At 54.3% G+C, this 13928-nt stretch overlaps 1 protein-coding gene across 1 annotated transcript in view; it reads right to left on the reverse strand.

The window, feature by feature from the left end:
- SRRM3 (serine/arginine repetitive matrix 3) overlaps positions 1-13928 on the reverse strand; it is a 91048-nt gene that overhangs the window by 14391 nt on the left and 62729 nt on the right. Inside the window, exons 4-10 of the mRNA XM_011930838.1 lie at positions 13831-13926; positions 13115-13144; positions 12611-12673; positions 12445-12480; positions 9196-9246; positions 8550-8654; positions 7431-7608 (exon numbers count right to left, since the gene is read on the reverse strand). Of these exons, the coding sequence (XP_011786228.1) occupies positions 7431-7608; positions 8550-8654; positions 9196-9246; positions 12445-12480; positions 12611-12673; positions 13115-13144; positions 13831-13926 (559 nt within the window). The remainder of the gene's footprint in view (positions 1-7430; positions 7609-8549; positions 8655-9195; positions 9247-12444; positions 12481-12610; positions 12674-13114; positions 13145-13830; positions 13927-13928) is intronic.

Below are 13928 nucleotides of genomic sequence, written 5' to 3' on the forward strand. Positions count from 1 at the left end.
GAGCCACCGCGCCCGGCCTAATTTTTGTATTTTTAGTAGAGACAGGGTTTTGCCATGTTGGCCAGGCTGATCTCGAACTCCAGACCGCAAGTGATCTGCCCCCCTCGGCCTCCCAAAGTGCTGGGATTACAGGCGTGAGTCACCACACGTGGCCAGAATGCCACATTTCTCTAGCTGCTCCCAGGTGGGAAAGGAAGCAGTTTAATAGGCAGGGGTGCGGAGGTGGGGTCCCCTAGGGTCCACCTCCAACTCTAGTACCCTCAGTGTGGCTGGATGAGCCTTGGGCTGAGAGTCAGAAGTCCCAGGACCTAGTCCTGGTTCTGCTGCAGCATCCTGTGGGCCCCTAGCCCCTGCTGGTTGTTCTTTTGGGATCCTTCTGCTCTGAGGGTCCACATTAAGCTGTTCAAATTCAGAAGATGGAAGGATGCTGAGGGTGGAAGGAGCCCCTGTCTGGGTTGGATCATGGACCAGGCAGCGGGCAGGTAAATTACCTGTAAATTACCTCACAGAGATTTTGCTAAGTAGGCCCTCTAGGCTTCAAACCTGCTCCTGGCCAGCTCACTGCCCTACCCACTGCCACCCCAAATGAATCTACTATCGCACCCAATGGATGGAAGCTGGAGGCTCAGTCCTGATGCCCGTTTCTCCTCCAGAGCCCTGCAGCTCCCACCCCAAAGCTCCGTCCTGCAGCCAGGGAAGGATTCGAGGAAGCCCAGAGTTCCATTTGGCTCAGTAGGCCCCCGAGGATGGGATGGGGCTTTTCCCTTGTGCCTGACCTTGGCCAGAACTTCCTCCAGGATCTGGAGGCCAAGAGGCCCCGCAATGGCTCCTCTGCCACTGCCTATTGCCCGAAAGGGCCCTGAAGGCCAGCGGGGTGACCGAAGCCCCAGGGGCTGGCAGGGATGAAGGGTGAGGAGGGGCTTCGCAGCTACTCCAGACAACAGAAATCAAATTGGCTTCACTGCAGCATACAGTTCAGGAAAGAAACACAAACTTGGAATGCTAAACCACACAGAAATGCATTCGGACAACAGAATGAGAAAGAAGGTGTGAAGGAGGATTTAGGGATGGAAGTCAGGGGTGGAGAGGAAAAAGGAGGGAACAGGGAAGCTGGAGAAGGAGGGGAGATGGGCTAGAAAAGTTGGTCGGGGAAAGTCAAGAAAACCAAATGACAAACCAGGAAACATAGCTTTGTAGCTCATTTGAAGAAAGTGCAAGTTACAAATGAGTAGTCACTAAAATAAAGAAAGAAAAGGGAGGAAGATGAAACCAACCAGGGCAAGATCGAGAGAAAGAGAGAGAAAGAAAACCACATTCAAACCAAGCAAAGTGGCGGGGCTTATCTGGAGATGGGAGCGAGAGCGCACAGCGGAGCTGGGATACCTACCTTCTCAGTGGTCAGGGACAGGAATGCAATAATAAAAAAGAAAAGAAGGTCTCCGCATTGGGAATGCAGAATTGGGGAAAGACAGTGACCCTAAACTGTGCTCCCCCTCTGAGCCAGTAGATGGGTGGCTGATGTGGCTTTTGTCTCATCCCAGGGATGGGAGAGGGCTCTTGCCCAGCCATTTCTGTTTGCTCTTTTTTTTTTTCTCTGTTTTAAACAATGGGTTCCACTAGCCAAGCTTTCTCTACTGTTCAAACAACAGAAAACCTCCACAGAGCATGCAGGAAGCAGCTGATGGAAGAGAACCACAGGGTGGGCTACAGAGGGTCTGGCAGCATGGGAGAGAGGCCCATGCCGGGGGAGAGAGATGGAGAGGAAGAGAGAAAGGGACAGGAGGCAGACAGACAGAGAGACAGACAGACGAACAGACAAAATCAGACAGAGATAGAAATGGGAAGAGAGGGAGAAAGAGAAACAGAAAGACAGAAACAATGACAGAAGCAAACAAACAGAGAGGCAGGAAGAGAGAAAAGTGCTCCCAGACAGAAGGAGGAGACAAGCGCTGTTTAAACAAGGCCAATTGGAGTGGACAGATGGGTGAAGGGAAAATGTGCATTTAAAAGGGAAGGCAACCGCAGAGCCGATCTGGAGGAGTGATCCTGCCTCAGGTCAATCCCACTCCTTTCCCTCTGGCTTCAGCATCATTTTAGCAAAATTCATCCCTTTTGCCTTTTTCTGTTCCTGGATAAGGCAGGTCAGTGGGTGCCTTGGTACCTCTTCTTGGGGGTCACCCGAGGGTGGCCATTACTTGATAAAATTTGGACCAAAGGGAGAAGCCAGAGAGAGCCTGGAGGCCGTGATCCTGAGCCTTCTCTGCAACCCTCAACTAAGGGTGTCACCTTCCAGGCAGCCCTTGACACTGTGATTTTTTTTTGGTTTTCGGTTTTTTTTTTTGAGATGGAGTCTTGCTCTGTCACCCAGGCTGGAGTGCAGTAGTGTGATCTCAGCTCACTGCAACCTCCACCTCCTGGGTTCAAGTGATTCTCCTGCCTCAGCTTCCTGAGTAGCTGGGACTACAGGCAGGATGATAGCTCACTGTAGCCTCCAACTGCTGGGCTGAAGTGATCCTCCCACCTCAGCCTTCCAAGTAGCTGGGATTATAGGCATGCACCATCACACCTGGCTAATTAAAAAAAAAAAAATTTTTTTTGTAGAGATGGGGGTTTTGCTATGTTCCCCAGGCTGATCTCAAACTCCTGGTCTCGAGCCATCTTCCTGCCTCGCCCTTCCAAAGTACTGGGATTACCGGCATGAGTCGCTGTGCCTGCCCCATCCCCTGAAACTTCTAATGCTAGAGACGTCTAAGGTGAGCAAGTAGTCCCTGGGACAGGAATACAATAATAAAAAGAAAAGATGGCAAAGTCTGTCTACTCTTTCTGGGCCTTGGGAGGGTGAGCCTAGCACCAGGCTGTGCTGGTGGGGGCTGGAGGGAGGCCAGTGAAGGTACCAGGTAAGACTGGACAGAAGGCCTTGTCCCAGGAGGTCTCCTGATCCATTTCTTCCTCTTCTATCCTACACTGTGTGACCTTGAGTGACTCTTCCCTCTCTGTGCCTTGATATTTATTTCCCCACATGTATGAACTGTGAGGGTTTAGGGTTCCCTGAGTCACTGAAGCAACAACCATATAGAGTGAGTTTCTGTAATGTGGGGGCCACCTGCACCCGGGTCCCTTAGTGTGGGCAGACCTCAGTCTAGGGACATAAGAGAGTAGAAAGCTGATTTCTCGAGGGGTCTGATGGGGGAAAACAGGAGCTGAGACAACCAGCATCCACCTCCCAAATCCTACTGCTCAGGGTTCCTGGACTGTGCTTCCCATGTTCCACCCTCTCCACAGCTTGACTGGAGTCTAGAGGTCAGAGGGCTGGAGTCTATTTTTTTGTTGCTTTTTGTTTTGAGACAGGGTCTTGCTCTGTTGCCCAAGCTGGAGTGCAGTGGCACAATCATGGCTCACTACAGCCTCAAACTCCTGGGCTCAGGCAATCCTCCTGTCTCAGCCTCCTGAGTAGCTGGGATTACAGGTGTGTTCCACCATTCCCAGCTCTTTTTTTTGTTTGTTTTTTTAATTTTTGTAGCGACAGGGTCTTGCAATGTTGCCCAGGCTGGAGTGCAGCGGTGCTATCATGGCTTACTGAAGCCTTGGACTCCTGAGCTCAAGTGATTCTCCTACCTCATCTCCCTCAGTAGCTGAGACTACAGGCACATGCCACCATGCCTGGCTCATTAAAACAAAACAAATTTTTTTTTTTTTTTTTTTGGTAGAGATAGAGTCTTGTTCTGCTGACCAGGCTAGTCTGGAACTCCAGGCCTCAAGTGATCCTCCTGCCTCAGCATCCCAAAGTGCTGGGATTACAGGTGTAAACCACCGCACCCTGCCTGGGGTCTACTTTTGGATCTACCTCTAAATAGCTGTGTGACCTTGAACCAGTCATTTGACCTCTCGGAGCTGCAGTTTCTCCTGTAAGCATCAGAACCCAGAAATTCCTGTGGGGTTCAACCATCACCTGGGAGTGACCACATCACTGGCCTCAGTCTCAAGACCAAGATGGATTTTTTTTTTTTTCGAGATGGAGTCTCACTCTGTCACCTAGGCTGGAGTGCAGTGGCATGATCTCCGCTCACTGCAACCTCTGCCTCCCAGGTTCAAGTGATTCTCCTGACTCAGCCTCCCAAGTAGTTGAGATTACAAGCACACACCACCATGCCTGGCTAATTTTTTTGTATTTTTAGTAGAGACGGGGTTTTGCCATGTTGGCCAGGCTGGTCTTGAACTCCTGACCTCAGGTGATCTGCCTGCCTCAGCCTCCCAAAGTGCTGGGATTACAGGTGTGAGCCACCATGGCAGGCCGAATTTTTGTATTTTTAGTAGAGCTGGGTTTTCACCATGTTGGTGAGGCTGGTCTTGAGCTCCTGACCCCAGGTGATCCGCCTCCCCTCGGCCTCCCAAAGTGCTGAGATTACAGGTGTGAGCCACCATGCCCAGCCCAAGATGGAATTTTTCTCTTGCCTGGAGTGTCTCAGCTAAACTCTGCCTGGTGCCTTCAGACCTCTCCCTCCTCCACAGTTACCTAAGGATCTGAGTCTGAGGTCTGACACTGATGGTCCTGAACAACCTGTCTCGCTCCCCGTCCCCCATGTCCAGCCAATTACACTAAACTGAATCGAGGAGTAGCAGCAAGCTCCAAGAAGCTCCCTGGGCAACCCAGGACAAGTCTCTTCCCCTCCCTGGGTCTCCCAGCTTCTCTCCAGCTTCTTGGGGAATGCAGCAGCACAGGCTGCACCACTGTAGTTAATTTAAAATCTGCGGCAGCTCCAGCCTGTCCCTGGAGTCGAAAGGAGGATTTGCTGCCGCTGCTGACTTGGCAGGAGCTGTTGGTGTGGGCGTGATTTTTTTTTTTTAAAGTTATCTTCCCTTTTAAATTCAGATTACAAAGGAAAAAAAAGTATATAGAGATGTGTATATGATGAATGTTCACTTAAAATTCAAAAGCCATCTCTGCATTAAGAGGAAAGTTTCCCACAGTAACACACACAAAAAGAAAATTCTAGAACATAGAAGATAGGAAACAAAAAACAAAAAACCCAGAGAGATAGTTTGCATTTCTGTACATTAAAATAGAAAAAAAAAAAAAAAGGAAAAGGGAATACAAACAAAAACAAAACAACAGAAAAAGTTACATAAACTTGCCCACCCTCTTCCCTCACCAGCTAAACAAGAAATGGAATCACAGTATTACCACGTTTCAAATGGGAGGCTAAAAAACAAACAAAAACATAGACGGGGTTAAAAAATGTTGAGCTTTCCTTTTTTTCCGTTTGTTTCTCTCTCTCTTTTTTTTTCTTTTCTTTTCTTTTTTTTTCTTTTTTTTTCTTTTTTTAAGGTATCGTCCAAGAATACCACCCCCAGTAATTTTTCCCAAAGACAGTTTCGTTCATGGTAAAGTCTGGGACCCCCTTTCCCATCCCCCATCTCACTTTTCTGCATATGAGCGAGAACTAGTCTCATTTGACTCCTCAGAGGTCTTTTTTAGACAAAGAGGCAGGGATCTGAATGCAGGTTTGAGACCCAGGATGCTCTGAAGTCCCAGATCTCCCAGGACCCCAAGGGTGAGGGATAGGATTTGGGGACCAAGCTTGGTGAAAGGAGTCACAAAATGCCGTCTCCAAGAAAACTCCCAGGGCTGTGCCGAACTAGAGTCAGATGCTGGGAGGGAGACAAGATGTGGGTGCTTCAGAAGCTCCCTCCCCGAGGCTGGTGGCTGGGTCCCCTTCCCCAACTGCCCTATCCCGGGGAGTCTGCCTAGTTGCTGTGGCTATTTTGTCTGCATTGGGTAGGGGGTGGAGGTGGGATCATTGCTCAGGACTCCAGGGCTGGAGAGAGGACGAGAAGTACCAAGGAACCCACTTTCAGCCCTGACTTGAGAGAACCTGCCTCTCTGTGTCTCTCGGGAGGCCCCAGGAGCGGGGATGAGAAGCTAGCAAGAAGGCGTTTGGGGTCCTGTGCTCTTGGGACTCCATGCCCACAGGGGTGGGGGATGGTGGGTGCCTCTCTTATGGGTTTGTCAATCCTCTCCAGCCTCTGCCATGCTACCCTCAGCTACCTCTGCCTGCTCTCAACCCCTTCCCAAGACAGATCCGGGGACATCAGTGTCATCCTCCCTGAGTGGCCCAACCAAAATCCCCCGGAGCCCAGGAGCCTGGCGCCTGGTCAAGGTGGGACAGTCTAGAGACAGGTAAATGTCCTTCAATAAAACTTAACCTTGAGACCAAGAGCCTTCAGTCAGCTGCCCTTGACTTTCCTCTCTGAGGCCGTGGGAGTAAAGGGTGTTTGAGAAAAGAAAGGGAGTGAAAGGAAACAGCCAAAAATCAAAATGAAACTGACCAACACGTACATGTTTGCTGCGGAGACCTGAGGTCTGGGGAGGGGCAGCTCTCCCACTCCCAGCTGAGGCTTTGGGGTTGGGTGGGGGGCAGTCTGCAGGTCTGGGAAGGAACCTGCAGGCCTCCCCACCCCAAGCCACACCCCCGCCCACCCTAGTGCCCCTGCCAGCACTGCAGCCCCCTCTCTCTGAGGGGTCTCAATGGTGTACTCTATAATCAACAGACCAGAAAGGGATGTGGACCTTCCCTGGGGTCTGGGAGAAGCCCCCACTCAGGCCCAGTTCATCCACCTGGGGACAGACTGAGACGTCTCTCTCCTCTGCCAGCTCCCCCATTGCACCTGCCTGTAGGTCTTCGGACATCTGTGCCCCTCTTGGAGGAAGGGTGGGGACAGTTTTGGGGGGGTGGTGTTGGTGTGGGGTCTCTGAGGCACCCTGGCAGGTGCCTCAGGAGGGTGACCGTGGGAAGAGGAGCCGGCAGGTTTGAGACACCTGTCCAAGTGTGGGCGGTGCCTGGAAAAGGGGCGTCTCCTCGGAGCAGGGACTTTAGAGGGCAGAGGGACTGAGATGGGGGAGGGGGCTAAGGGAGGGAGGGGCTGGGAAGAAGGTTAAAGGAGGGGTAGGTGGATGCTCAGAGGTGGGGCCAGGGCTTGGTGGGAAGGGGGCGACTCAGGGCCCAGGTGGTGCCCAGCGGGGTGTCCTGTCTCTCGAATCCTGCTCCTGCCTGGGACTCCTATCAATGTCCATGCCCCTCCCACCCTAATATGCCTGGGGAGGGCACGAGACCCTAATTCCTCCCCAGCCCTGTACCCAACTCAGTGCCCTTTGGTCAACCCCCCTCTGGCCTTCAGTTTGCCAAGCGCAAAGGGTGGCCCAAGACCGCAGGCGCCCCTCACTCTGACACTAGGGCCAGGTGGGCGCAACGGCCTAGCACTCCTGGCGGCTCCCGAGCCAGGACGCCCCTAGCGGGGAGCCGAGGAGGGAGGAAGCGGCCGCCCTCGCCTCCATGCCACACTTATCGCCCCCTGCCCCTCTGGAGACCCGCCCGACCCCGCACGGCGCAGCCTGCGGCGCGGGAACCCTCCGCAAAGCGAAGTGTACGTACATCGGGCGGGCTGTGCGCCGAGCCGGGGCGGCCCCCGTGCGCTCCGCTCCGCTGCCCGCTGCCGCCGTTCCGCTGGGGCGACCCCCATCCGCTGCCGCCCGACGGGGAAGGCGACCGGCTTCCGCTGGACCGCTGGCTGCCCGTCTTTCGCCCTTCGTCTCGGTGCTTGGGGCTCAGCCTGGGGTTGGGCGCCAGGGAGAACGGGGGAGCTGGCGTGGGACACTCGCTTTGCAAGCAGTTGGGCCTCCTCTTTCCCCCCTCCCCCGCATTTTTTCCATCTGGGCAAAATGAGCTACCTTTAATGGCCTGATTCTGTGATTCTAAAAGGCCTAGTTTGCTAGGGCGGGAGGGAAGAGGGCAGCTCCCCACCTGCCTTTTCACCATGCTGGGAACCTTTCCACTTAGAGAGGACTTGATCAGGGTGAGCCAGCCAGGCTGTGCCTTGATTTCCAATTCAGGCGGAGGCTTAGGGGCCTTAGGGCAGCTCTTCCTCAAGTTATCACTCCCCTGGTATATTTCTCTTTTTTAAAATTATTATTAGGCTGGGCTTGGTGGCTCACGCCTGTAATCCCAGCACTTTGGGAGGCGGAGGCAGGCAGATCGCTTCAGGTCAGGAATTCGAGACCAGGCTGGCCGAAATGGCAAAACCCCATCTCCACTAAAAATACAAAAATTAGTCAGGCATGGTGGTGCACGCCTGTAATCCCAGCTACTCAGGTGGCTGAGGCTGGAGAATTGCTTGAATCCAGGAGGCGGAGGTTGCAGTGAGCCAAGATTGCACTATCGCTCTCCAGCCTGGGTAACAGAGCAATACTTGTATTAAAATATATATATATATAATATATAATATATACAATTATTATTATTACTTTTAATTTAATTCAATATGTTGCCCAGGCTGGTCTCGAACTCCTGGCCTCAGGCAATCCTTCTGCCTTGACCTCCCAAAGTGCTGACATTACAGCTGTGAGCCACCACACCTGGCCACCCCTGATAAACTTCTACCCACTGATGAATTGACATTCTGTCCACCAGCCCTGCTCCCCAGCCCTTGGAGGGTGTTTAATCTGCAACCCTTAAACCCTATCAGAAGAAAGCCTCCCCGAGGCCCAGGCCTACCTGCTGGGAGATCTGGAATCACTGTAGTGGGAGGAGAGGGAGGGGCTGTGGGAGCTGCCACTGCTATGGCGATGAGACCTCCGGCCTGGGGACTCTGTGTGAGGCCTGGCGTGGATAAGGGAAATCAGCCTGTACCTCACTTCTGCCCCCATTCCCCCCCACAGTCCCCAAGTTGCCCAACCTCCCACCAGGATCCCAGCGGAACGCTACTGAAAGCCAGTGTCCATCAGTCCCCTAAAGTGTCCTATAAAAGGTACATCAGCAGTGTTCCTGCTGGCCGCAGAACCTATTTGGTCCATATGGGTCATCTGTGAGAATTAGGAAAAGGCTCCCTTTTCTCTAGACAACCCCAGCCTCCCAAGACCCCCCTCCGCCCTCATCAGGTGATCCTGGGACTTGCAGGGTAGGAGGAAGGAGGGTGGGGGAGTCACGAGGACTGGGCTTGGAAGGACCCTGGATTGGAAGACAAGAAGCCTGGGTTTCGATTCCAGCTCTGACTGAGTGAGAGCCCTTGGCTTTCTCTCTAGATCGTAATTTTTCCATTTGGGCAAAATGAGCTACCTTTAAATGGCCTGATTCTGTGATTCTAGCTAGGGCGGGAGGGAGAACGAATGGGGGGGCGCTGGAGAGTAGGGAGGGCGTTTACCTCTTCCTCTCTTTGTTCTTCTCTTTTCTTTTGCTCTTGGAGCTTCGAGATCTGCAGAGAGCAGAGATCACAGTGATGGTGTGACCCAGGGAGGGTGTGGCCTTCATGCCCTAGAGCCTGGGTATGCACAGTTGTAGATCTGAGATTTGTTCCATTCTAGGGCCTGAGCCCCCTGGCTGGCGGAGACTTTTCCATACTACTCCCCTGCTTTGTCCCTTTCACCGGCCAAGGCTCGGTCCTTCCTCCTCCTGGAAGTCCTGGCCCGTGAACACCTCCTCCCTGGGCCACAACTGCTGCCCAGTCTGGCAGGGCCACAGAAATGTGGCTGGCCCCAGATAAAGGGGGGTGCTGTAGCTGGGCACGGTGGCTCATGCCTGTAATCTCAGCACTTTGGGAGGCTGAGGCCGGTGGATCACTTGAGGTCAGGAGTTCAAGACTAGCCTGACCAACATGGAGAAACCCTGTCTCTACTAAAAATACAAAATTAGCCAGGCGTGGTGGGGCGTGCCTGTAATCCCAGCTACCCAGGAGGCTGAGACAGGAGAATCACTTGAACCTGGGAGACGGAGCCACCAGATCCCTTCAGAGGTCGCAGAGAGCCAAGATCGCACCTTTGCACTTCAGCCTGGGCAACAACAGAAAACTCTGTCTTGGAAAAAACAACAACAAAAAAAAAAAGGCGGGGTTTGCTGTTTGCAGGTGTAGCAGCCTCAAGCCTCAGGTCTGGGCCAGGTAGAGATGGTGATTTGCTCTTGTCTTTTGGTATTGGACTTGGGACATGCCCAATGCTCCTTCCCTTGAGTATTGGGGTATGGCCTGATAGTCATGCCTCCTGAGTCCTCTTCCTCCGTCTGCTCCTGTACTGGCCCAGCCCTCGGCCAGCTCACCAGGGGTTTAGGAAAGAAATGGCTTTCCCAAGGGCATGATGTTCCTGCTTTTTTTTTTTTTTTGGTCTTGAGATGGAGTCCCACTCTGTTGCCCAGGCTGGTGTGCAGTGGTACAATTTCAGCTCACCGCGACCTTCACCTCACAGTTGCAAGCAATTCTCATGCCTCAGCCTCCCAAGTAGCTGGGATTACAGTTGACTGCTACCATATCTGACTAGTTTGTGTTTCTTTGTTTTAGTAGAAACAGGATTTCAACATGTTGGCCAGGCTGGTCTCGAACTCCTGGCCTCAAGTGATCCACCCGCCTCAGCCCTCCAAAGTGCTGGGATTACAGGTGGGAGCCACCGTGCCTGGCCAATCTCCCTGTTTTTGAATAACAGCTCTGGATCCATCTCCAGGGCTGCCCCCTCCCAACTCCCACAGCTTCCCGTCACATCCCATCCAGCCCTCTGGGGCAAGTCCCCTAACCCAGCAACCTCTACCTTTGATGAAAAGCCTAAGAAGCTTCTGGTTAGCCCTCAAAGGTCTTGCCCAGCCCCAGTCCTCAGCCCCATCCTCCCTGATGCCACCAGATCCCTTCAGTCCTTCTGACCCCAAAACAAAGCCATGCTAAGAACCACAGAAATGTGCTTCCCGCAGGAGCAGAGTGAGTGCAGGGCAGGCCCGGAGGCTAAGGGTTTGGGTGCTGGAGGCTGCTTTGGGCTTCAGTCTCCCCATTGAAAGCTGGTCTATTCCTAGTTCACTTTTAGGACCTGTCCAGGAAGGAAGGAGCTGGCCACAGGGTGTGTGTAAGCTAATGGTGGCCACTGGGGGGCAGTAGGGACTCACACTGATCCATAGATGCTGGGAGGCCAGGGGAAGATGAAAAATTGGGGACATTGGAGGGGCAGGATTAGGTGTTTATGTAGGCTTCTCCCTACTTGGCAAATTCCCACTGCAAGGAAGGAACTCCGGACTCTGCCCTTCCTCTGGGCTGCTGGGAGGGAGTCTGGCTCTGATGCCACCCCTGGAATGTGACTTTCTTCCTTCCAACCTGACCTCTCCTCTCCTCTCCTCTCTTCTCCTCTCCTCTCCTCTCCTCTCCCTTTTCCCTTCCCTTCCCTTCCCTTCCTTTTCTTTTCTTTTTTTTTTTGAGACAGAGTCTTGCTCTGTCGCCCAGACTGAAGTGCAGTGGTGCGATCTCAGCTCCCTGTAATTTCCTCCTCCCGGGTTCAAGCGATTCTCCTACCTCAGCCTCCCAAGTAGCTGGGATTATAGGCATGCACCATCACCATGCCTGGATAATTTTTGTATTTTCAGTAGAGACAGACTATGTTGGCCAAGCTGGTCTCAAAGTCCTGACCTCAAATGATCCACCCACCTCGGCCTCCCAAAGTGCCAGGATTACAGGCATGAGCCACTGCGCCCAGCCTTTTTTTTTTTTTTTTTTCTGAGACAGAGTCTCGCTCTGTCACCTAGGCTGGAGTGCCATGCACTCCACTGCAACCTCCGCCACCCCGGTTCAAGCGATTGTCGTGCCTCAGCTTCCCGAGTAGCTTCCCGAGTAGCTGGGATTACAGGCGCTCGCCACCACACTCAGCTAATTTTTGTGTTTTTAGTAGAGACAGGATTTAACCATGTTGACCAGGCTGTTCTCAAACTCCTGGCCTCAAGCTATCCGCCCGCCTCAGCCTCCCAAAGTGCTGGGATTACAGGCGTGAGCTACCGTGCCTGGCTCAGGCTGTTTTCTGCTTTCTCAGCAACCCTCTTCTCCTGCATCGCTCTGCCTCTGCCTGGAATCCTGTCTTTCACTTCCTCTCCACTCCCCCAGTCCACCCTGAACAAGCCACTGCCCTGCTCAGAGCTCCCCCACGCTAGCCCCCAGCCCTTCTGGGTGGAGGATGGCTCCATAACCCGGCAGTCAAACCTGTTGGGAGGCTAGCATCTGTCCCTGAGAAACTCTACCTCTAGCCACAGCTCCCCGACCCTGCCTCCTATCCATGGAGCCTTCCCAGCTCACGATGGAGGTCCTCCTGCCTGGCGAGCTCTTTCCCCGCAAATTCGGGGTCTTGGTGTCTCTGCTTGTCTAACCGACACCTCCACAGACAGACATACCCCTTGGGCATTGGACTTGCCATGTTGTCTAGAAATTCTTGGGGTCCCCATGTCATGGCTGATGCATGGGACAGGTGAGGGTTGCAAACAGTTGGTTTTCATGGTCCTCCTCCACTGCACAGTCCTCCCAGCCTGGCTCTGGGAAGGAATCCTGGAGCTGAAGGACGGAGCCCGGTGGGACCCTCAAAACCGCCTCCCATCATTGCGTCATTTGGGCTTTGGTCCCTTAAGGTACCACTGACCGTATCCTCTGCAAAGCACCGCTCACCTGTGCCGTCTCTTCCTCCGGGACCCAGAATCAGACCTGTAGGGCAATAAAGAAGTTCCCTTGAGCCTGCCTGGGGTGGCCCAGGGAGATCTATGAAGGACCACAGCCCTGGCCCTGGGCCCCACAGGAGGAATGGGAGGCCCCAGGGTGGGGGCAGCAAGGGTACCTGTCTCGGCGATGCTTCTTCACACTCTTCTTCTTCTTTCGGAGGGGTGAGGAGCTCCCACAGCTGTGGACACAGGGAGGTGGGCTCTAGTGAGCTGGGGTGGGGGGTGGGGGGTTGGAAATGGCTGGAGAGGCCTGGGTGCTTGGGACATTGAAGCTGGAAAGGGAATTCCAGGCCATGAAGCCCAAGGTCCCTTGTACAGAGTGACCCGAGGCCACAAGCGTTGCCAAGGTCCCTCAGGGTAGTTGATGGCACTGCCTATGTTGTCCCCAAGTCACCCTTCCAGCCCACCCCCGGCATTGTAGGTAAAGATAGTTTCAAACCCAGAGGTCAGAGGCTCCACTGGTGGGATTCATGTTCTCTGTAGGGGCAAAGCTTGCACCCTGGCAGTGTCCATGCAGGCCCTGAGGGTCCAGGCCTCCGGCATCTGGGGAATGGCCTTGGAATGTCTCCCACCCACAGACATCCCCTGCCCTGGGCCCAGCCAGCTCTGTCCCCACTGACCTGCACTCGGACTCCAGTCTCCTCTTTTTGCTGAGGGCAGATGCCAGGAAGAAAGGACAGACGGATGGATGGGGTTAGTTGGGGTCCTAGACACTTGCCATGGTCTCACACAGGACAGGGGAGGGTGGACAGAGAGATTCGGGGATGGCAGATGAGGCCCCTCCTCCCCAGGACCACTCGCACTGGTGTTGGTGGGCACGGGACCCCTGGGGGAGGGCAGAGGGGGAATGGGAGCAGGTGCTGGTAACACATGGTCCAGGTCAGTGAGTCTGGCTCTGGGGGATTCAGTGAGAGGCAGGTGCTAGAGAAGGGCTCAGTGAGGGGCGGATCCCAGATAAGGGGAGGGGCTCGATGAGGGGTGGGGCCTAGTGGGGAGAGGCGCTCGATGAGGGGCAGGTCCTAGAGAAGGGGAGGGGCTCGGTAAGGGGCGGGCCCCAGAGAAGGGGAGGGGCTCCTTGAGGGGCGGGACCTAGGGAGGGGGAGGGGCTCGTTGAGGGGCGGGGCCTAGCGAGGAGAGGCGCCTGAGGCCTGGGATGGGTTCAGTTACCTGGAGGGCACTTAGTCGGGGGACCGCATGGTGAGGGCGAGGGACGGGCTCAGAGAGGGGCGGGGCTCACAAATGCGGCATGGCTGGGGGTCCCCTGTGGGCTAGGGACTGGCACCTGGGGAGAGACCCCATCTCCTCCCTTCCCGCTCCGGCCAGGCGCGGCTCTCACCGGCTTCTCCGGTGGCTGCCTTTCTTTTTCTTCTTTTTCTTGGGAGGGGGCGATGCCGAGCTGCTAGACCAGTGCTTGGTCCTGGGGGAGAAGGGGCG

Source organism: Colobus angolensis, unplaced genomic scaffold (assembly GCF_000951035.1).
Source record: "Colobus angolensis palliatus isolate OR3802 unplaced genomic scaffold, Cang.pa_1.0 Scaffold120, whole genome shotgun sequence".
Lineage (NCBI taxonomy): Eukaryota > Metazoa > Chordata > Mammalia > Primates > Cercopithecidae > Colobus > Colobus angolensis.